At 44.7% G+C, this 23,078-nt stretch overlaps 1 protein-coding gene across 1 annotated transcript in view; it reads left to right on the top strand.

Annotated features, from left to right (window-relative positions):
* The window catches only part of LOC106606667 (serine/threonine-protein kinase LMTK2), a 60,605-nt gene extending 37,616 nt beyond the window's left edge, over positions 1 to 22,989 (top strand). The window contains 9 exon segments of the mRNA XM_045719967.1: positions 6,030 to 6,160; positions 10,475 to 10,559; positions 11,337 to 11,458; positions 15,759 to 15,908; positions 16,126 to 18,968; positions 18,971 to 19,233; positions 19,601 to 19,718; positions 19,987 to 20,253; positions 20,393 to 22,989. Coding sequence (XP_045575923.1) covers positions 6,030 to 6,160; positions 10,475 to 10,559; positions 11,337 to 11,458; positions 15,759 to 15,908; positions 16,126 to 18,968; positions 18,971 to 19,233; positions 19,601 to 19,718; positions 19,987 to 20,253; positions 20,393 to 20,421 — 4,008 coding nt within the window. The 3' untranslated portion in view covers positions 20,422 to 22,989.
* Positions 22,990 to 23,078: the final 89 nt, after the last annotated feature.

Genomic DNA, 23,078 nt, shown 5'->3' with positions numbered 1-23,078 from the left:
TGCCTGCACTTCTTACAGAAACCATGTCATGTCACCATTTACCCCCCAACGCTATCCCTGGTGGCCACTACTCTTGCTCAGCAAAAAATGTCATCGTCTCATCAGAATTTAAGTCACTCCAAAAAATATATATTCCGGTAGGGTGGTGTTTTACCCCAAGTTACCCTACAATTGACCTGTGTTACATTCTGCCCCACACTCCCCTCTGCACTCACAGTGAATTGTGGCGTGCTAATGTTCTTAACCATGCCGCTGCTAAAACTCTGGGTTTACAATGCTGCAGTTCACACACATTTTGGAGAAAATAAATAAGGTAGGAATGGAAAGCACTTTTTAACAAATGCCATTAAAACTGCTGTTTTGCATTAAGAATTGGCTGCTTGTCCCTTCCTATAACACTGGCAACTTGAATGCACCTTGAGAGGAATATTTATCTCGCAAAAAACACACAACAACAAACGGACTAGGTAAGTATATCAAATATTCTACTGTGGGGCTGTCTGGTTTTTCTAGTCATTACTCATTGTTTTTGCAGAGGAAAAGTAAGTGTGGACTGTTATAGCATCTTCAAAGTACGCCTTGGCAGAAAGATGCTATATTTTTTTAGTGTAGCGGCAATGACTTTGCAGTGGTGCAGTGCCGCAGCTAAATGGTTGCAGCGGAAACACTGCCTACTGTAAATTATGATGGTGGACGTTAATGTTATGGGGCAATTTTGCTTCCACTGGTCCTGGGGGCCCTTGTTAAGGTCAACACCCAACGGCATCATGAACTTTACCCAGTACCAGGATATTTTTGCCAAAAACCTGGTTGCCTCTGCCAGGAAGCTGAAACTTCCAGCAAGACGATAACCCCAAGCAAAGCCTTCGGAGGAATGGTCTAAGAATGTGTTGTCCAACTCTTAAAACATTTTAGAAAAAGTCTGTGCTGTTATCCTCGCAAGGTGAGGTATTGAAAACGGGTCAAATTTATTGACACCCCTATCTTTTTGAGAGAGAAATTACTTGTTAAACTAAATATGTTTTTCTGAGCAATTTATATTAGTATAAAATTATATAATTTCCCAATGTTTAGGAGCGAACAATATTGAATTTTATAGTCATTTTTGCTCGTCATTATCAAGCATGTCAATCATTTCGTACCTCACTGTATCTCATGCAATGGATGCTGTAAACAAGCACTTCTTCATTCAATTCTAAATGACTGACAAGCTCTCACAATTCCGTGAAAGACATTTGCACGGAAGGTATTCATTAATTTACTATACGATATTATAGCCCTCATCAATTGGCACAGTTAATGCCCCACACCTCTGTACATGTAACAGTAAACTGCCCTGGATCAGCCGTAACCCTTACTGACTCCAGACTCACTGCATTTCGGACACCCAAATATCACTCCGTCGTGGTGCGCAACTGGAGCAGTGCCCCACAGATTGCCAGTTGGTGCGTGAGTGAGTGACAGTCTCTCCTGCAGGGGCCTCCCTTATGGTCTTCAGTATAGTCGAGCCACCTGCCCTAGCCGGACTGGGGTTTAGGAGCAGTGGTTGTAAGACGCAGGGCCTCTAGTGGCCGTTGAACAGACCACAGGGCTATGTTAGCCGAAGGGCCCCAGAGAGAAGCATGCTTTATGTTGAAGACCTGTCAGTGTAATCAAGGACTCACTCATCAGACATGGACCATGATCAAATCAAATGTATTTATATAGCCCTTCGTACATCAGCTGATATCTCAAAGTGCTGTACAGAAACCCAGCCTAAAACCCCAAACAGCAAGCAATGCATGTGAAAGAAGCACGGTGGCTAGGAAAAACTCCCTAGAAAGGCCAAAAACCTAGGAAGAAACCTAGAGAGGAACCAGGCTATGAGGGATGGCCAGTCCTCTTCTGGCTGTGCCGGGTGGATATTATAACAGAACATGGTCAAGATGTTAAAATGTTCATAAATGACCAGCATGGTCAAATAATAATAATCATAGTAGTCGAGGGTGCAACAAGCACGTCCGGTGAACAGGTCAGGGTTCCATAGCCGCAGGGCCTAGAGTTTTTCCGGAACACATGACCTGACTAGGAATCACTTTTTACTCTTACAATGATTAACTCACAACCTCTCTTCCTAATTAGTTTACTGTGGTTTAATTCATATTTGTTTAATTGTTCTCATTAGGTTCTATTGACTACAATGACTTGTCTCGTTAGTAATTCCACTCTGCACTAATAACTCATTAAGTCGTTAACTAAATGTAATGTGATATGAGGACACACCGTTCCATTTGATTCTTTACATTGAGAATAGGAGTGTGGAGAGGACACAGGCTGTCCTTTCCACCCATCAGGACAGGACAATCGGGAGGACATTTGTCAGGAAGGCAGAACAAGACTCCCATGGTAACATACACAGTCAGCCTTTCCATTATAGGACAATACAGTGGTTTGTTTTCACATTGACAGTGGTCAAAGCACCTCCGGTTAGAGTTTCCTTCTCAGTAAAGTGTGTACATTTTCAGTAGACGACAGTCAGAATGGTTGTTGGCGTTGTTGTTTATGCATCAGTAGCATCTCCTTTTTATGTTTTTTATTAGTCTCATGACAGACGAAACATACAAATGTTACTTCTAGTGTGCACGTGAGAACATCAATTACACTTTATGATGTCCAAGGTATCTTGACCGGAGACAAATTCTGATTTCATTTTTCACTCAGTCGAGCGCTTACTCTTGCAGTAAGTGGTCAAGCAACTATTTTAAGGTGATTGTGCCGGACACTAGAAGAAAATTGGGACAGTGGGACTCTTGAGTAGTCTACTGTACGTGTCACTGATCAGAACATATCACTTACCATAGGTTTAATATAGGTCTTCTATGAGCTATAGATTTAATATAGATGTAATATAGATCTTCTATGAGCTATAGATTTAATATAGATCTTCTATGAATAGTCTTTTCTCGGAGCAGGTTGTTTTATAGCTGGTGTTAGGGAAAAGCAGCTCGGCCGTGTCGGTTAGAAACAAGAGTTATGGTGGTTCCGTCAGCAGGACTGGTCTAAGCTGCTTGTAGTCAGTAAGGGCACAGAGAGCTCTGAGTAAACACGGCAGATCCATTACCTTGAGTCATGTGGATTGACAGTTTTACCGAAAGCTGCCTGTATATTGTATGACCCCGCAGAGTGGCTGTGTATTCACTACCACATTCCACAGGAATCCTCTTAGCTCCTGGTGACACAGCGGTCACCTTCTCCAGAGCTCCCCCACCGTGGTGGACCTGATGCCCCTGGGCCCCATACCTACCTGGGCCTGCAGCCCTTTTCACTGCCTGGCTGTGTATAGAAGGACCTGTTGGAGTAGATCATATCCTTGTCAAGGACCCAGTTGATCTGACTGGCTTTGTTTAACCTCTTGGGGCTAGGTGGGACGCTCACCGTCGCGCCGCGGTGGTCCCCCCTCAACAGCAGGTGCATTTTCAAGAGCGGCAAATTTGAATCCAAATAAATGTCAAAATTCAAATTTTTCAAAAATACAACTATGTTACACCATTTGAAAGATAAACATCTCCTTAATCTAACCACGTTTTACGATTTCAAAAAGGTTTTACGGCGAAAGCATAAATTTAGAGTATGTTAGGACAGTACATTTACAAGAGTTGTGTGTAATGTTTTGTCAAGTCAAAGACAGGGTCACCAAAACCATAAAACCAGCTAAAATGATACACTAACCTTTTACAATCTCCATCAGATGACACTCCTAGGACATTATGTTAGACAATGCATGCATTTTTAGTTCTATCAAGTTGATATTTATATCCAAAAACAGCGTTTTACTATGGCATTGATGTTGAGGAAATCGTTTCCCTCCAATAACCGGCAGTCAAGTCAGCGTCACAAATTAAATAATTAAAATTAGAAAACATTGGTAAAATATTATATTGTCATTTAAAGAATTATAGATTTACATCTTTTGAACGCAATCAACTTGCCAGATTTAAAAATAACCTTACTGGGAAATCACACTTTGCAATAATCTGAGCACTGTGCCCAGAAAAATACGCGTTGCGATACAGACTAGACGTCATGTTGGGGAGATCTAAAATCGAAAATACTATGTAAATAATCCATTACCTTTGATTCTCTTCATCAGATGTCACTTCCAGGTATCACAGGTCCATAACGAATGTAGTTTTGTTCAAAAAAGCTCATCATTTATGTCCAAAAATCTCCGTCTCGTTAGCACATGATGTAAGCCAGCCGGACTTCTCGTCATGAACGAGGGGAAAAAATATATTTCCGTTCGTTCAAACATGTCAAACGTTGTATAGCATAAATCATTAGGGCCTTTTTAACCAGAACATGAATAATATTCAAGGTGGACGAATGCATAGTCTTTTATAACGTATTGGAACGAGGGTACCCAACATGAAGTAGCGCGCCAGGTGTCTAATGGGACATCACCGTTCCATGGCTCTTGTTCGGTCAGATCTCCCTCCAGAAGACTCAAAACACTTTGTAAAGGCTGGTGACATCTAGTGGAAGCAATAGGAAGTGCCAAAATATTCCTAAACCCCTGTGTTTTTCAATGGGATAGGTTTAAAGTCAATACAACACATCAGGTATCCACTTCCTGTCAGAAAATGTCTCAGGGTTTTGCCTGCCAAATGAGTTCTGTTATACTCACAGACACCATTCAAACAGTTTTGGAAACTTTAGAGTGTTTTCTATCCATATATAATAAGTATATGCATATTCTAGTTACTGGGTAGGATTAGTAACCAGATTAAATCGGGTACATTTTTTTTATCCAGACGTGCAAATGCTGCCCCCTAGACCCAACAGGTTAAGGGACCTATCAGAATGGATCCTGGTGAAGGACTGCCTGGGGGCTAGAGGGATATCATGTGGTGTTCCACAGGGCTCCATATTGGGGCCTCTACTGTTCTTCATATTTGTAGGATAAATGACAAAGTAGCAGAGAGATTACCAGAGGGGGTGCGTGATGCTGAAGTCCTTTGAAATGATACATTATATTTCCCCCATCAGTGAAATGCCATCCTGGATTAGTGGTGCAGCGTCAAAATAAGGGTGTGGCATTGTCTATTGTGGTCTTTGCTCAGAATGTTCTTTCCATCGTTTGTTTTTCACAATACTTTTTTATTTTAATGGTCAAACTCTTACGAATTTGTTGTGAAGGTTTTGTCTTTAAAAGGAGGCTGCACTTTGTTGAGATGTAGTTGAGAACTCAAGCATTTCATGGCAGTTCTCAGAGCTTTGTAAGCTGCGTGCAGGGTGTGAACCACAGCTACTGGTGACACAATAGTACGAGGCAAGCCCCTATTACCTCAGGAGGAGCCTTGTCAGTGAATCCATCAACTCAGACTCATTATCCCAACGTTACTGATCTAAACTGACAGATTGCCTTGCACTCATGCCACCTCCGTCTATGGACCTCAGCCTAACCCACATAGTGACTGTTTGTACCACTACAATCAGAGGTCTCTGGTGGGTTACATTCTGGCATCAGCCTCAGCTGCCCTCCCCAACATCTGAGGGGTGGGAATTAAATTTGCCCCCCTCGACCTATTTCCCCAGACTGTGGGACTCGTTGTTCTCACACACCCCTGGCCTACCCCGTTCACCTCCTCTCCCAAACAGAGCTTTTGACCGTGTGCCCAGAAACGCGACCTGGCCATCCGGCAAGAGTCGATCCACCCCACTGGCCTGGTTTTTGTATTTTAAAATTGCTGTGACACAGCATATAGACCTAGGTGTAATAAACAGCTGGGCCCTTATTTGGTTCCACTCCCCCATCAGCAGTAAAACCCTGCTGGGCTGGAGAGAGCTATGCAGTGTGAGGGAGTCTACTACCCCTGTGTGGATGACTGTTTACAATGCACCTTCAGATAGTTACTCAAGTCCATATTACAGGAGCTTCAAGATGTGATGTTTCTGTGTGACATTTTATATTTAAATAAGGACTAAGTGAATGCTGTTTTTGGCATTGAAACTAGTACACAGATGTTATCCTGTGCTTGTCTCCATTTCAGGGGGACCTCCGGAGCTACCTGTCTCAGCAGGATTGGATGTTCCGAAATACTGAGCTGCTGCAGCTGCAGAAGATGGCCTGTGAAATCGCTGCTGGCGTCACCCACCTCCACAAACACAACTTCCTGCACAGGTAGCACTTCTGTTCCGGCTCTGTTTACACCAGTCAGTCACTAGACATGGCTTTAGCTAAGGGCACAGCCTTCAGATGTCAAACGACAGTCACGTTTCAGGAATTAAGACTTAATCAAACATTTTAAGTAGTACTGTCTGTTTTTACATCTTCCAACTTAAAAATGTTGAGTTACGATAGTATCAGATACAACTGATATTAATGTGTCACAATTACAAGTCTGTCTCTATCAAATGAAATATGTGGTTTTGGCCTCCCTCATGGCAACTTGCTCTTATGGATACGTACTCCTTACTCCCAAGACAACACTGGGCCAATCCTGAACAGGGACACTGGGCCAATCCTGAACAGGGACACTGGGCCTCTCCAAAAAGGAGAGTGCTGCAAGGGCCTGTTTTGTTTAACTTTTTACCCGGCAGTGCAGGACATGTTGGCTCCGCTCAGCGCATCCACATGCTCTGTTTTGCATGCTCAGAATAAACCCAAAGGGCTCCAATTACCCAGCTCCCACGCATTGCCACAGTGTCAACTATCAGCCTGTCAGAGGGATATGATGATTCTGCTGTTTGTGTGTAAATGGATAGCCTCATGTAGGCCATTTATTATCCTGTGTTAAAACTCAAAAGGAGCCCAAGTACGAGATTCCACCGTTAACAGGGTCGTAATGACAGTCGTAAAAAGAAATAGTGCACCGCTTTTCTTTTGGTTGGGTTGCGAAGTTGATTTACTACCAAGGTGTCCTCACTGGATTCCCCGCCCACAAAGTACCCGGCAAGGGGCTGTGGCTAGCACGGTGCCACAAAGCCTTCTGGGACGGTGGCAGTGGTGTGAACTGAAACTATAGCCAAGGCTTAGGGTCTGTGGTCTGAGCCCAGCATGTTAATGTGATGGGGCGGCCACAGCGATAAGATAGCGAGCTGTCATGGCAGTTCAGGAGAATCACTCTGACTGACATTACATAATAACCCTGGGGAGAAATAGCATATGGGGCAGTAGAGGAGAGGGAACTGTGTTCCCCAGTTTTTCAACCAGTGTGACAACCGTAGCTTCCAGCACATATTTGAATTCATTTGGTAATTTTACTGAATCTGATAGTTTCACTTGACTTGAAAAAAATGAGCAGAATCAGTTGATCTCCTTTTTGTTGATGTAAGGTCTTTGTTTTTAACTCGCTAGGTCTCTGAGCTATATCGATTTTCTGTCAGAGGTGAAGAATCTGCTGATGTGTCTGCACCAAACTGCCCCCACGCCATTCGCCTTGTAGGGATAAGACTTTGAATCTGATTCTCTCTCCCTGATCCTCCAGTAGTACTGTAATGCACTGCGTTCGCCAACAGCAGGGAACAGCCAGGACAGAAGAGGTTTAAAATATCTCTCCATTTATCTTGCCGATGTTTCAGTGGGCCTGACAGTAGCTCCCGGGGTGTACGAGCACAGACCACTAGTGTCAGCGATGTCCACGGATAGACGGGGTAAAAGAGACGCTCTTGGAATGGGTTGGTGGTGAAATGTTTCTTTGGCCAAGGGGAAACCAGAGCCTCTCCCTCCATGAGGGTCCCAGTCTGAATGGGATACCATCTGTCCACTCAGACAGCCCAGTCCCCCTTTATCGTCCACCCCGCCTCACTGCCACTCTGTGCTCACCTGTGAGTGTTCTTCCCTGGGAACAATATCCTGGTGCTGTATGAGTGAGTGGGGAAAAGCTCCAGCATCAGTGATTTTGTTACTAGGGGCAGAACAGAAGCAACTGGATGAGGTTTCCTCTAGTGATGTAAGCTATAAGTCCAAATGTGTTTGGGTCTAAAGCCACTCAAGAGTCCAGTCTTTGTCTGGCCCTGACCTGGGTCTGTGGGGGTTGGTTGGATTTAGAGGCAGGTTGAAGGGGTCCTTAATCACCTGAGACATAGCATTTAATCATATTAGGGTGAGGAAAATGTAATTATTCAACTTTTGTCACTGGGATATCCTGTCATAGGCCTGTAGAGTGTATTTAAGGCATTAAAATATACTGTGGACCATTTATTAGGTACACCACCCCAAAAATAGTGGCCGTGGCTTGCTATATAAAGCAGGCAGACATTTACTGTTCGATTAAATGTTAGAATGGGCCAAACTAGTGACCTAAGTGACTTTGAGCGTGGTAAGATCGTCGGTGCCAGCTGTGTCGGTTCCAGTACCTCAGAAACAGCTGGCCTCCTGGGCTTTTCACGCACGACAGTGTCTACGGTTTACAGAGAAAGGTGTGACCAAAAAAAAACATGCAGTCCTGTGGGTGAAAACAGCTCGTTGATGAGGGGTCGAAGGAGAATGGCAAGAGTTGTGCAAGCTAAACAGGCAGGCCACAAACAGACAAATAACGGCGCAGTACAAGCGTGATGTGCAGAGCGGCATCTCGGAACGCACCACTCGTCAGTCCTTGTCACGGATGGACTATTGCAGCAGTGGCCACACAGAGTTCCACTCCTATCAGCTAAAACCACCAAGACTGGACAATTTAGGAATGGAAAAACATTGCCTGGTCTGACGAATCCTGGATTTGGCGTAAGCAGCATGAGTCAGCATGGCCCCGTCCTGGCGTAATGTTTTCCTGACACACGTTAGGTCCCTGAATACCAGTTGAGCAACATTTCAATACCACAGCGTATTTCAACATTGTTGCTGACCAGGTACATCCCTTCATGGCTACAGGGGGGTCCGACCCGGTACTTGATGGGTGTACCTAATAAACTGGCAACTGACTGTATATTCCTCATTGCATGACCACATGAGAGTAGCACTGAGCCAATCTAAACATCTCCTGCAGCAGTACGGAGTTCCATCTTCTTCCCAAATGATTGATGAACAAGGTTCAGAGTATTGTTTTCTCTTCAGAGACTACAGTTATGTACTGCAATGTTCATCTGAAACCGCTAACTTGTGTTCAAACTAGGGTTGGGCCGATTTTTGATTACATTGAATATCCTGATATTTGACATTGATGATACATTGTGATGCACAAGACTGTATTTAATTTGAACTTTACAAATCTAAACTGTGAAGTTTTATCAGTTAGTCTGTGTCAATATGTTGAAAAGAAAGTCTAAATGAGTCTTATTTCTACGCCACACAAATATTATTTAATGAGAATGTGACTAATATTGTAAATAAGCACAAATTGCACAGTCTGGAGTGATTTTAGTCATTAACGGCGCAAAACGATTATATCAGATATCACGATATTTGGTGTAGAAGAGGTCTCCCCAAGTATGGCCAAACCCTAGTTCAGAGAGAACAAATGACAGCTATTTGTTGGATGTAGTGCTGGTAGACTCAACTGGACCTGATGGTTGGCACCAGAACAAATGGACCAACTGCCTATTATTTGCAGCCCTGTGATCCATTCACCGTTCTATGACCACACCAGACCATATTGAACACACATTAAACTCAACCGTTCTGTGACCACACCAGACCATATTGAACACATTAAACTCAACCGTTCTATGACCACACCAGACCATATTGAACACATTAAACTCAACCGTTCTGTGACCACACCAGACCATATTGAACACATTAAACTCAACCGTTCTATGACCACACCAGACCATATTGAACACATTAAACTCAACCGTTCTATGACCACACCAGACCATATTGAACACAACCGTTCTATGACCACACCAGACCATATTGAACACAACCGTTCTATGACCACACCAGACCATATTGAACTCAACCGTTCTGTGACCACACCAGACCATATTGAACACATTAAACTCAACCGTTCTATGACCACGCCAGACCATATTGAACACATTAAACTCAACCGTTCTGTGACCACACCAGACCATATTGAACACATTAAACTCAACCGTTCTATGACCACACCAGACCATATTGAACACATTAAACTCAACCGTTCTATGACCACACCAGACCATATTGAACACAACCGTTCTATGACCACACCAGACCATATTGAACACAACCGTTCTATGACCACACCAGACCATATTGAACACAACCGTTCTATGACCACACCAGACCATATTGAACACAACCGTTCTATGACCACACCAGACCATATTGAACACATTAAACTCAACCGTTCTGTGACCACACCAGACCATATTGAACACATTAAACTCAACCGTTCTATGACCACGCCAGACCATATTGAACACATTAAACTCAACCGTTCTGTGACCACACCAGACCATATTGAACACATTAAACTCAACCGTTCTGTGACCACACCAGACCATATTGAACACACAAACTGTAAATCCTCAGGTTTTTTAATATCTTTAATTGGTTTCCCTCTTTTCTCAGTGACTTAGCCCTGAGGAACTGCTATCTGACTGCCGACCTGACGGTTAAAGTGGGAGACTATGGCATCGGCCCCTACAGATACAAGGTACCAGGAAACTTTCCAACCTGTTCTCCTTCAAATGGAATCAGGGGGATTTTGTTTTACTTTCAAGTGGCATCTGTATGTGTGCTGTTACAGTAGTTTCAGTTTAGGTTCATTAACCTTTAACCCTTTTCACACTGCTGAGCCCAGCTGAACAGAGAGGTTACACATCCACCAAAGTTTCAAAGGATGTCAAAGCCAGTACTGTACAGTAGTATAGGCCTAGTCTGTATAGTCACCACAATGGTGTAAAAGTGGTTTATTAAGGGGAGGATAAGTGCTTTCCAGTAGGGGGTTTATATACAGCTGTTAGCCTTTGACCCCAGTCTGGCAGAACTCTGTGAAGCATTAAGATTGTTATACCAAAGTGTAACTCCCTACTGCGTTTGTCCCTGGCCTGACTGTCGATAAGGCTAGCTCCGCCCGCTGCATTCCTCAAAATGTTGCGCTCTCTATTTAGCACGGTCAACAAGTGTGGCCAGAGGTGTTTTGGCTGTATTTATGAGCTTGATTTAGTACTTACTAGGAACTCAGAAAACAACTCAAAGTACAGTAATGTGGGTTAGAACTGAAGGAAAGGCTACCAAACATCCAAATGCTTCTTAGAAGCCTTGGCAAAACACATCACTGAATTGAATGGAAAAAAAGAAGGCGAATGTGAGCTTACTGGTTGTTTGTAGAATTGTTATTCTGAGTTAGACATGCGCAATGCATTTATGTGTTGCGCATGTAATTACATGGATGCTCCATGCTTGACTCTGTCCCTCTCTCATGTCACAGGAGGATTACATCATCACGGAGGACGACGAGTCGGCGCCCCTGCGCTGGATGGCCCCGGAACTGGTGGGGGAGCGCCATGGGGGCGTGATCACCCTGGACCAGACCAAGCCTGGCAATGTGTGGTAGGTACCTCCACCTGGTCACTGTGCAATTTACAGGCGGTAGGTGGCACCTTCATTGGGGAGGACAGGCTGATGATAATGGCTGGAACAGAATAGACACATGGTGTCCGTGTAGTTGATTCCATTCCAGACATTATTATGAGCCAGCCTCCTGGGCATTGTGCTTGTTGAATAAAATATAGTCATTAACACAGTGAGTCAACCTGCGTCCTGCTGGGCTGTTGCTGGGCAGTAGGTCAGGGTCTCCTTTGAAGATGATAGACCATGATAGACCAGTCTCTGAGACTGTAAATCTTAGCAGGCACTCAGTCTAGCAGACTTCTAAAGGGAAGAAGACGCTGACCCTGCACTCCCACCAGGCAGCACAGCAACACTGGAACCTATCCCTCCTGGCCCCTCCCTTTTGACCTCGTGGCTCCGTGCCACGGCTGTAAATCACAACATTGCATAAAGAGGCTCTTGTTGCAGCACCACATTTACCCCTAAATAAGGATATGTTTAGTTCTCAGAATATGGGTCATTCCACCAATAGAGGGCATTTTGGGTAGTGTAGGGTAAGTGTACCTATTAAGCCCATCAACATCTAAGTTTAGACATTTCTAGCATGTACTGCCCTTTGTAGGATAAGTGGAGATAAAATGAAATATACATTTCTCATGAAGTTTTTTTATTTTTTGTTTGGACTGGGTTTAAAGGCTACTGAATGTACAATTTTAAGCCCACCTCTTAAATAATTAATTTCCAAATATTGTTATGTAAAATTGTATTATATTAATCTCATTACTATTGATCAGGGGGGTGTCCAATCGTATCAACAGAGTTCAATGTGGACTTAAGTTTTTGTTCTTGTCAACCACCTGTACACAGCTGATTCAACTAATAAACGAATCATAGAGTTGAATCAGGTGTTAATACTCTGTTAGAACAAAAACCTGCACACACACAGGTCCTCTGTGGATAAGAATCCATGCACAAAGACCATAACTCACACACTGGTCCTCTGTGGATAAGAATCCATGCACAAAGACCATAACACACACACTGGTCCTCTGTGGATAAGAATCCATGCACAAAGACCATAACACACACACTGGTCCTCTGTGGATAAGAATCCATGCACAAAGACCATAACACACACACTGGTCCTCTGTGGATAAGAATCCATGCACAAAGACCATAACACACACACTGGTCCTCTGTGGATAAGAATCCATGCACAAAGACCATAACACACACACTGGTCCTCTGTGGATAAGAATCCATGCACAAAGACCATAACACACACACTGGTCCTCTGTGGATAAGAATCCATGCACAAAGACCATAACACACACACTGGTCCTCTGTGGATAATAATCCATGCACAAAGACCATAACACACACACTGGTCCTCTGGATAAGAATCCATGCACAAAGACCATAACACACACACTGGTCCTCTGTGGATAACAATCCATGCACAAAGACCATAACACACACACTGGTCCTCTGTGGATAAGAATCCATGCACAAAGACCATAACACACACACACACACACACACACTGGTCCTCTGTGGATAAGAATCCATGCACAAAGACCATAACACACACACTGGTCCTCTGTGGATAAGAATCCATGCACAAAGACCATAACACACACACACACACACACACACACACACACACTGGTCCTCTGTGGATAAGAATCCATGCACAAAGACCATAACACACACACACACACACACACACAGGTCCTCTGTGGATAAGAATCCATGCACAAAGACCATAACACACTGGTCCTCTGGATAAGAATCCATGCACAAAGACCATCACACACACACACACTGGTCCTCTGTGGATAAGAATCCATGCACAAAGACCATCACACACACACACACACTGGTCCTCTGCGGATAAGAATCCATGCACAAAGACCATCACACACACACACACACTGGTCCTCTGTGGATAAGAATCCATGCACGAAGACCATAACACACACAACTTGCAATGGAGTATCTGAAAAATGATTCACATTTCCTGTACTGCTATTCTTGTTAATTAGTTCAACTTGTCTTCCTAAAGTCTGTCTCAAGACGGTTTCAAATCCACCTCTCTACTGTTGTATTACAAAGGGACAGCTGGTGGACCAAAACACCAAATCACCTGGATGAATGAAGGGCAACAATATGACAATGCCCCCACCCAAAAGTGCATGAGTCGTTGCCCAATAGTCATCATCTTGTCCCTCTTATGTTGGCCTTTTTGTCTACCACTTGTAGGCCTGATATCCCTCAACGCTGATCTTATTCTTCTCTCTCTGCATCAATGACTACCTGTCCACTCCAAATGTCTTGGAGAGAGTACTGAGGTTTATAATGTTGATAAAGGCACCATGGCTAGATGCTGTAATTTGAGTGTTTTAATCAACTTAATCTGAACAAAAACCATATGTTAATTGAGTATTAGGAATGTAAGCACACTATCCCCATGTGTTTCAATGCAAACTGGCTTAATAGGAACCACAGTGATTTATGGTGAAACAGCTACTCTTAAAATATCTGGAACCGATGGTTTGGGGTGTAAATATACACTATAGACTACAATATTATGCAAAGTTATTATTGAACAATATGTAATTATTGCCATTGTATAGAGGGAGTGATTTTTCTGCCACTGTACTCATTAAGCCCACCTGAGAGGGAAAAAAAACATTTGCATCTATGCATAACAATGCAATGTTTATTTAACAGGAAAATAGGACAAAATAAATTTAAAAATGGAAGCTATGAATGCCTGGTCTATAGAGGTTAAACAAAAACAACATTATAGTAACTGACAAATGAAGTAGCAGGGTGGACCTTTTGATATTTAATTGACCATAAATCCCCTTGTGACAGGGGGAATGGAAGCTTGTGGGAATTGAATGCAAGCTTCACAAAAGTGTCTAGCCTATCTATGGGTGACAGCGTTGACGTTATGTTCCACCCGCTTAGTGTTCCACCACAAAACACCAGATAAATGGCTAAAAAGAGTAGCACCAGCTCACCTGCTTTTTACGCTATGATTTGACTATTTGTTTAGAAAAATAATTGAAAGGAATAGATTCACCATATTAAAACGAGAGTTCAGTTCACATAACAGGGTTCACCTTAAAATGAATGACGTGAAATATTAATCCTCAGCAAACAAGTAACTAGGGCTTTAAAATGGTGAAAACTTGGACATTTTCGGGTTAAGATCTTCCTAGAAGTTGGAAAAACATGAGAAGGGAGACTTTAAGAAGTCTTTATTCATATTAAAATATTTTTATTGAATGTTCCATGTGGTCTATAGTAAAGGGTACTTCATTTAATATAACATGCTATTAAAATTCAATATTGATGCAAAATTTCTACTTAAAATTGAATAGACGCAAAAGGAACTGTAGTCGTGGATTGACCCATATACATTTAAGCCTATATACACTGACTATACAAAACATTAAGATCACCTGCTCTTTCCACGAGACTGACCAGGTGAAAGCTATGATCCCTTGATGTCACCTGTTAAATCTACTTCAATCAGTGTAGATGAAGGGGAGAACAGGTTAAAGAAGGATTTAAGTCTTGAGACAAATTAGACTGTGTGTGCGCCATTCAGAGGGTGAATGGGCAAGGCAAAATATTTAAGTGCCTTTGAACAGGGTATGGTAGTAGGTGACAGACACACCGGTTTGTTTCAAGAACTGCAATGCTGCTGGGTTTTTCACACTCAATAGTTTCCTGTGTGTATCAAGAATAGTCTAGAGGCGAAAGAAACGCACACCTATTTCGACGAGGTGCTGGCTAGCGGAGTGGAACACTTAAAACAATAAAGGAGAGCCGCACACTCTAGGAGCTCAGATGCAAAAATGTAATGTCTAACTTTGACAGACAAGCTGTCTTCATCAGGGTAAAATGAATGGTCTACCACCCAAAGGACATGCAGACAACTTATTGTATTGGAGTCAACATGGGCCAGCATTACTGTGGAATGCTTTTGATACCTTGTCGAATCCACGCCCCGACAAATTGAGGCTGTTCTGAGTATAAAACATGGGGGGCAACTCGTGTAATCCTTAGTTTCGAGGAATATTTGTTTTGATTATTTTTATTAAGAACATTAATTGTGATGTGAATATGGTTATTACGCTGCAATATGAAAATAGTTCTCCCCCCCATCTCATTGAGCATTTAATCACAGACCTATGTTGCCACCATGCATGCAGGTACAGTAGGTTGTGAGTTGTAATTATCCCTCCACCAGTCATAAGTGTTTCTCTGATCCCTGTGTTTGCAGGGCCTTGGGGGTGACTCTGTGGGAGCTGTTTGAGAACGCAGCCCAGCCCTACCCTCACCTCTCTGACCGCGAGGTCCTGAACCACGTCATCAGGGAACAGCAGATCAAACTGTTGAAACCACAGCTGGAGCTGCCCTACTCCGACAGATGGTCAGTCCCGCTCTCTCCAACCATACTACACATGATACCAACTGAATCTAGCTGGACTACATGTTATTTATGGAGTGTCTCCTCAATTGTTAAGAAACTTGAATACTTTACCATAAGAGAGGTGTATGAATTGCATACTTGACATTGAAACGTTCTGCTATGAAGTCAAACTGTATTTAAAAAGCCTCGGGTAATACCTCCTCTCTCCCCTGTGCAGGTATGAGGTGCTACAGTTCTGCTGGCTGACTCCAGACAAGCGGGCCACAGCCGAGGAGATCCACCGGCTTCTCACCTACCTGCGTATGCAGGGCCAGAAGGATGTGGAGGATGACTTCCAGCAGCGCTGGGACTCCCTCAAGCCCAACCCTGTCACGCGCCAGACCACCGTCAGCCACTCCTCCTACCCCATTCTGGAGCAGTTCGCAGACGACGCCCTGCGGGCCGAGGTGGACGAGGTGCTCACTGTCACTGAGACCAGCCGTGGCCTGAGCTTCGAGTACGTGTGGGAAGCGGCCAAGCACGACCATTACGAGAGCAATAGTGGCCATGGACGCTCGTCCATGGACACCACGCTCAACTACCACAGCATGTTCTTCCCCGTGCCCAGCGAGGACATTCAGGCCCACTTTCCAGACCCCGCAGCCCCCAGGACGGGGGGCTCCGACAGCAGGAACACCCATTCGGCAATCCCTGGGATCCTTCCCGTGTTTGACGCTCACAAACCAGCCAATGGAAACGAGTACTACATCCAGTTGGAGGAGCAGGGGGAGAGCACCGTGGAGGCGAAGGAGAACAGGGGTCCGGAGGTAGACACAGTTTCAGACGGGCAGAAATTTGTCACCCTCCAAGACGTCCGCTTGGACGAGTCCAGCACCGATGCAGACTTCTTCCACCACAGCATAGACTCCAAGGACTCGTACCTCCAGGACAGCCACATCTGGTCGTCCAGTGAGCATGACAGCCCCTACCACACCAACATCTTCAGCGAGGGAGACTCCAGACAGGACTCCCATTCCTGGAACAGGGGCTTCATGGAGCTTCCAGAACTCAACGGAAATGGTTTCCAGAGAGTGGAGTCTGTAGAGGGGCAGGCCCAGGGAACAGAAAAGTGCTTTCAGAATTCTTTTTTAGGGGAGCGCCATTCAGAGGTCATCCTCCAGGACTCTTTAGAGGAGGCAGAGGGGGAGGGAACACCGGATGTGATGAGGCTACTGAACACTGAGAAACTAGCGGACAACTTCATGTTCCTCAAAGAGAAGAGCCTGATGAAGGAGGGCTCTGGTTTATCAGGGAAAAGTAGTGGGAGTCAACAACTGGACTTCCTCCAACCTGGTCTGACCCACATCCCTGAGCACAGTTTCAGAATGAACTCTTGGGATGATGATGAGACCATAGATGGCGTAAACATAGCAGAGATCCCCATAAAACCTGTGGAGAGCAACATGTCCCCAGCAGAGGAGGAACTTTTTGACTTTATGAGTCCCAGTTTTGTGGATTTCCTGCAACCTCTAGCAGACCCTAAAACACTGGTGCCTTCAAATACACTGGTAACAGAGGACATCTGTAGCAACCAGCTGCCAATTAGAGGACTGCTGCAGCAGTCCTCTAATATGAGGATGGACTCTGCTTTTGACTCTACCTCTGAGAGGGCTGAGGTCCCAGTTATTAGTTCAGCAAATATCCACCAGTCTCCCACACTCCTCTCTGAAAGTGCCACTACAGACCCCCTGTGCATGGATGCCAAAAACCCCAGCCTTGAAGACCGCCTCGGAGCCCCAGAGGATGACTGTGTTGAATCCATAGGATTCAAAGAGCCAACAGATGACCTGCTAAGCCATGACTCTCCCCCAGTCTATGTCAGTGAGATTGCTGTTGACAATGGCCTGACCAGTGAAGGCTTTACCAGTGATGATCTGCTAAGCGACCTGGTTGAAGATGATACAGAGGCAGAAATGGACACCGTCCTCTCTGAGCATGAACATGACAACGAACACGACAGGTCCTCTCTGCTGGTCTCTGGTCCTTCCATGGACCAGATCAGCCAGGACAGCCTACTGGAGGACAGTGTTTCCACCACTCTGCCCACTGTGGAGAACTCAGCTGAGACGCCAGACTCCCTGGACAACAGCCACAGGCTGGAGGGGTCTGTCGAAGAGCTAAACACCCCGGCAGCCCCTCACAAGCTCCAGCCCCCGTACAAAACAGCCGACAGCGGATACGAGACGGAGAACCTGGAGTCTCCAGAGTGGAACTCTCAGCCCATTATCAAAGACCACTTCTCAGAAGAAAACGGTCTGAGTTTGGCCGAGGAAGAGGAGGAGGAGCCAGCAGCTGCTACCATGCTGGTTCCTCCCGATATTATCGTCTCGGAGGTGGAGAGTGTGATGGATGCTCAGGACGGTGAGGACCAGCAGGCAGAGCCCATCGCCCCTGGCGAGGAATCTTTCATGGGAGGCAACTACAGAGACTCTGCTTACTTCTCCGACAACGAGTCCGAGCCCGAGAAGAAGTCTGAAGAAGCCAACTCGCCAACTGTGGACATCAGTGGCAGTGTTTCTGGAGGTCCATCTGTTCTTCCTGAAGTCACAGAGGAGGAGCATGTAGAGTCTTCTGCTGAGTCACAGTCTCCCATTGCTCCAGAAGCTCTGGTTGATATCGGAGTGGAGAAGACCAAGCCTCAGCCCCTGGAAGGGACCAGTCTCCCTGTGCTGATCCTCACCACAGAGGAGGACTGGGAGAAGACTTCACCTGTATCCATCGACGGCAGTGTGGACGAAACCGGAACACTGGAGTTCTTCCCTGACTTCAGGACTCACAGTCACTCCGAGTCCAGCGGAACTTCCACCGAGGACCTGGAAAAGCCTCCATTGCCTGCTGTTGCTACCTCAGCAAAACCTTTTCCTGAGAACATACCGGTCCACGCTAAGCTAACCAGGACCTACGCCAGCGAGATCACCCCCAAGTTGAAGGAGCCCGACATGGAGGGGAGGCACCTGGGCAGGCGTGATGGCTCTGATGAGGATGGGCAGGAGGACGGAGGGGAGGCGGACGAAGAGGACGATACAGCGATGACTCAGATGATGACATGCGGGCGTACCGGCTACACAGCTCCAGCGAGGACAGCGAGGACGACACGGTGCATCCGGTTCCCGTTATAGTCTCGGATGACAGTAGAGCGCGGAACCTCAAGAGCCTGCTGAAGCCCACGTCGCTGAATGTCACCCCCAGCGCCAAACCCTCCACGCCATCAGGGGGCAGCGATGCAGACAGTACCAGTAGAGCTGTGTCGTTCTTCGACGATGTCACCGTTTTCCTTTTCGACCAGGTAGACTACCCACTTGTCACCTTTTGCACGCAGACATTGTTTCACTTGTATCTAACATTTATATCAAAACAACTCAAAGATACAAATATTATGGCTATGCATTAGAAATGGTTTGAATGTCATGTGATAGCCACCGTGCTTCTTTCACATGCTTTGCTTGCTGTTTGGGGTTTTAGGCTGGGTTTCTGTACAGCACTTTGAGAATATCAGCTGATGTACGAAGGGCTATATAAAAATAAATTTGATTTGAAATTTGATATTGCAGGTTTTTTGTAGCATTCACAGGTTCTCTCTGCCATCTAGACCTAGTCTAAATATTATGAGACTGAACTTTAACCATTGCACTTATTGGTCTCCCCATCTGTAGGAGACCCCCACCAAGGAGCTGGGAGACCATTCATCAGGTTCCAACAGCCAGGTGGCCGAGTTCAGCAGCCACCTGAATAGGTTCACCAACTCCACAGAGAGCTCCACAGATGAAGAAGGTAAGTCATCACGATACGGCCAACGTCCATCAGCATTAAAGGAAGAACTTAAAGGGCTCCATGAAACCTACCTGACAATGTAATCCAAATGAATACACTATGGTAGCAGTCCAAATGCAGATGTTTATAGTCTGACCATTTGCTAACGTACATTTTCGTAATTTTGGGGGGGGGGGGGGGCGCGCAAAATACCTCCAGTGGCAAAAGTTCCATATTGCCACTTTTTAATTGTACCAAATCAAGGTTTTAAACAGGTCTCTCCCCTCAGGCGGTGGGTTCGAATGGGATGACGACTTCTCGTCCCCGGAGCCCTCGGCGTTCCTCTCCAAGGCAGCTACGGACCTGGCCGTGTCTAAGACCATGTCCCCTTCGTCTACGGCCTCGCACTACTTCTCCCCTCCCCCTCCCGGGGGCCGCACCCCGGAGCCCAGCTGGAGCAGCTCTAACTCCAACTACTCCCGCTTCTCCATCTCCCCGGCCAGCATCGCCAGCTTCTCCCTCACACACCTCACTGACTCGGACACCGAACAAGGAGGCAAGTGGGAGTGCACCAACACAAACAAACTACAGAAAGCAGACAGGCATGTGCTTTATCTACCTCATACATAGTAATTGAATAGGATCTCTATGATCTACCCTCTAACTCTGTATTTGTGTATTGATGTCCCCCTCAGGAAGCAGTGAAGAAGGAGATAAAGACTAAGATGCATGTGGAAGGGACCGTTTCCCCCCCACTTCTCTGAGGGGAATGGACACAGAGCCTTGCACAACATCAGGTGAATGTAGGAGAGCTCAACATGCAGGCTAAAGACAGATGGATGATGACACCGTGTCATGAAGGCCGTGGATGCTTCTCAGGCAGAACTGCCCCCCCCAAGAGGTGGCCATGAAGAGAACTAGAAACAGGCTCCAACAACGCCCTTCCTTCCACCAAAAGCCTCTTGCAAATAATACAAACAGTTGAGGCCGTCAGTCCTCCGAGCCTTGTTCTCTTCTCTCCCCCCCCCCCCCCCTCCCCAAATCAGTGCAATGCAGCAGGAAGAACAGACAACTGAACCAACTTTCTGTTTGCTTTAAAACTTGTCGAGCGCATTCCAAATGTTTGGTTAATGTCCTTTCCTGAGGGGATTCGGTTTCACCCCAAAAATACACTTATTTTGAAGCCCTGATAGAACCACAGCCCCTGTGTCTGCAATCAAATAATGAGCTCTTTGGAGCAGGCTGACTAAAACACCAAGGCCCTTGGGCGTAACACTGCTCATTAGCACTTTTGCTACATTGTGCGATTATTACAGAAGTTGCCTTTTGGAAACGTATTTGTCAGGTCTACTCATGAAGTGTGTATGCTTCAACAGGAGATGGTCAAGACTGGAAGAGGTATATTAGGAATTTAAGGAACCAAGTTTTGGTGATTGACTCATTCACCGTCCATTCATCCCATCTGTATAATTGAAATGAGCCCCTGCTTGGTTGCTATAGGAACAGTCAGTGTTCTAGTGAGAACAATAGAATAAGAATGTGTTATGGAACAGGAGAGGTCTGACAGCGTTACAGTTCATTCAGTTAAACACCATCAGTAGAAGTATTGGATAAGGTAACATTGTCAGAATTAACAGTATGGGACTTCCAAGGTTTGTCCAGTTTTTTCACCAATCAATGGGTCTTATCGTAGTGCCTATTTCATACTGATTACACTGTATACAAAAATATCCTCTCCCCGTTCACTCCAGGAATCACATGATTAAGAAGTCAATACATTTTGTCCTGACACACAAGCCTAGTGACTGAGTTTGCATCAGGAGACAGGAGTAAAAAGTTGGTTTGAATTGTCCATGTTTTGTGGAACCAATGTGCAATGAGTACCTTTTGATTCATTTTGTGGGTCTGAGTTTAATAGGAGCAGCCAGTAGGGATGTGGCAGCATCACTGTCCCAAACGGCACCAGGGTGCTATTTGGGATGCAGATAATTTCTCTGGTACTGTGCAGGGATCTTACATTAACTTAGCCCCTAGTTGTCATTGGACTGTCTACCAAGACAGACATGCCTATTCTCTGTTTGGTTTACTATGTCAAACCAATTCTACACTCAGTATGAGTTTTATTTTCTGTACGGGTTATTCTCACTAACTACTGCATGTGACACAGCCAAGGTAAGGATTGTGGACATTGCCATAGCCACTCAACGGACTGTCCCCGGTATGATTTGTTTTGGTGTGCAGCAGGTTGGTCCGTCACCACGATCAATGATGTATATAAACAATTATTCAGCTGGATCAGCAAGGGGAGCTTTTCATGGTCTTTCTGTTCCTGTAGTTCAAACCGTTCTTCCAGACTCAATGGGTTCTACACAGATGAAACGATTTATAGCTCTGGGTTTAGTGACTTGTCAAGGTTTCCCCTATGATTTATCATTTGAACAAGTCTTCGGATAGAAACTCTCCTCACCTCCAGTGTTCTAGACAAGGTTAACCTCTTTACTACCAGCAGCCTGTGTGTTCTTTCAGTTAAACTTTAAATGTATTTTATTTAAGGAAATCATGATGTTTTATTCTACAGTATATACATTTGCTTAATCTTGCACATTTGAGAAGGCTAACTTAATGTTGAACTGTACTGATGTATATAAATGTTTAATTTTGTCTGTACATGGGGAATGATGTAATCAAGTCCTAGGTATGAGGTTGTCATTTAAAGCAGCGTTTAAGAGTAACATATCACAGTAAAAGTGACGAAGGGTTAAATTAAAGGTGCTACACAAGATTGAATTGTAATTTCAGAAAATGTCCATATCTGTCGTAAGTGGAATGACAGGTAACGGAGACTGGTTTGATTGCTGTTGAGGTCTCCCACCAGAGCCGCATCGGTTGTCAAAATGGAAAAGCTGTTCTGACTACCATCTAGTGGAAGTTGCTAAAATTCTATACTGATCGCTCAATTTCAGTTTGAAAACAAGCAGTCATTTTACCATCTAAATTGCTGTGAAATGTTTTAGTCCACCAGCTTTAAGAAAATAATTTATGGTGTAATAACCAGGAAGTTAACGCTTTCCCATTTTGACAAACTGCCACAGGAGAAATCAATGAGAATATTGTTATACTATTCCACTATTAGCGCCGGACATTTCCTAAAATTACGTCGCGAAGCACCTTAGGAAAATCTATTCTGTCCGTAAATTTTACAAATTGTAATATTTTTACTTCATATTGATGATCATGCTTAGTGTATTTGAATGAAATGTTTAATATGGAAATAAATGCACATTTACTTCTATAGCTTGTCTGATTGTGCTCAACTAGAAGTAGCCAATGTGTTAACCATCCATCCTATCTCGGTAGAACAAAATGTTAAATAGGTTCTTT

Source organism: Salmo salar, chromosome ssa06 (assembly GCF_905237065.1).
Source record: "Salmo salar chromosome ssa06, Ssal_v3.1, whole genome shotgun sequence".
Classification (NCBI taxonomy): domain Eukaryota; kingdom Metazoa; phylum Chordata; class Actinopteri; order Salmoniformes; family Salmonidae; genus Salmo; species Salmo salar.
The sequence above is the reverse complement of the archived record's forward strand: the minus strand, read 5'-3'. Positions and strand labels throughout refer to the sequence as shown.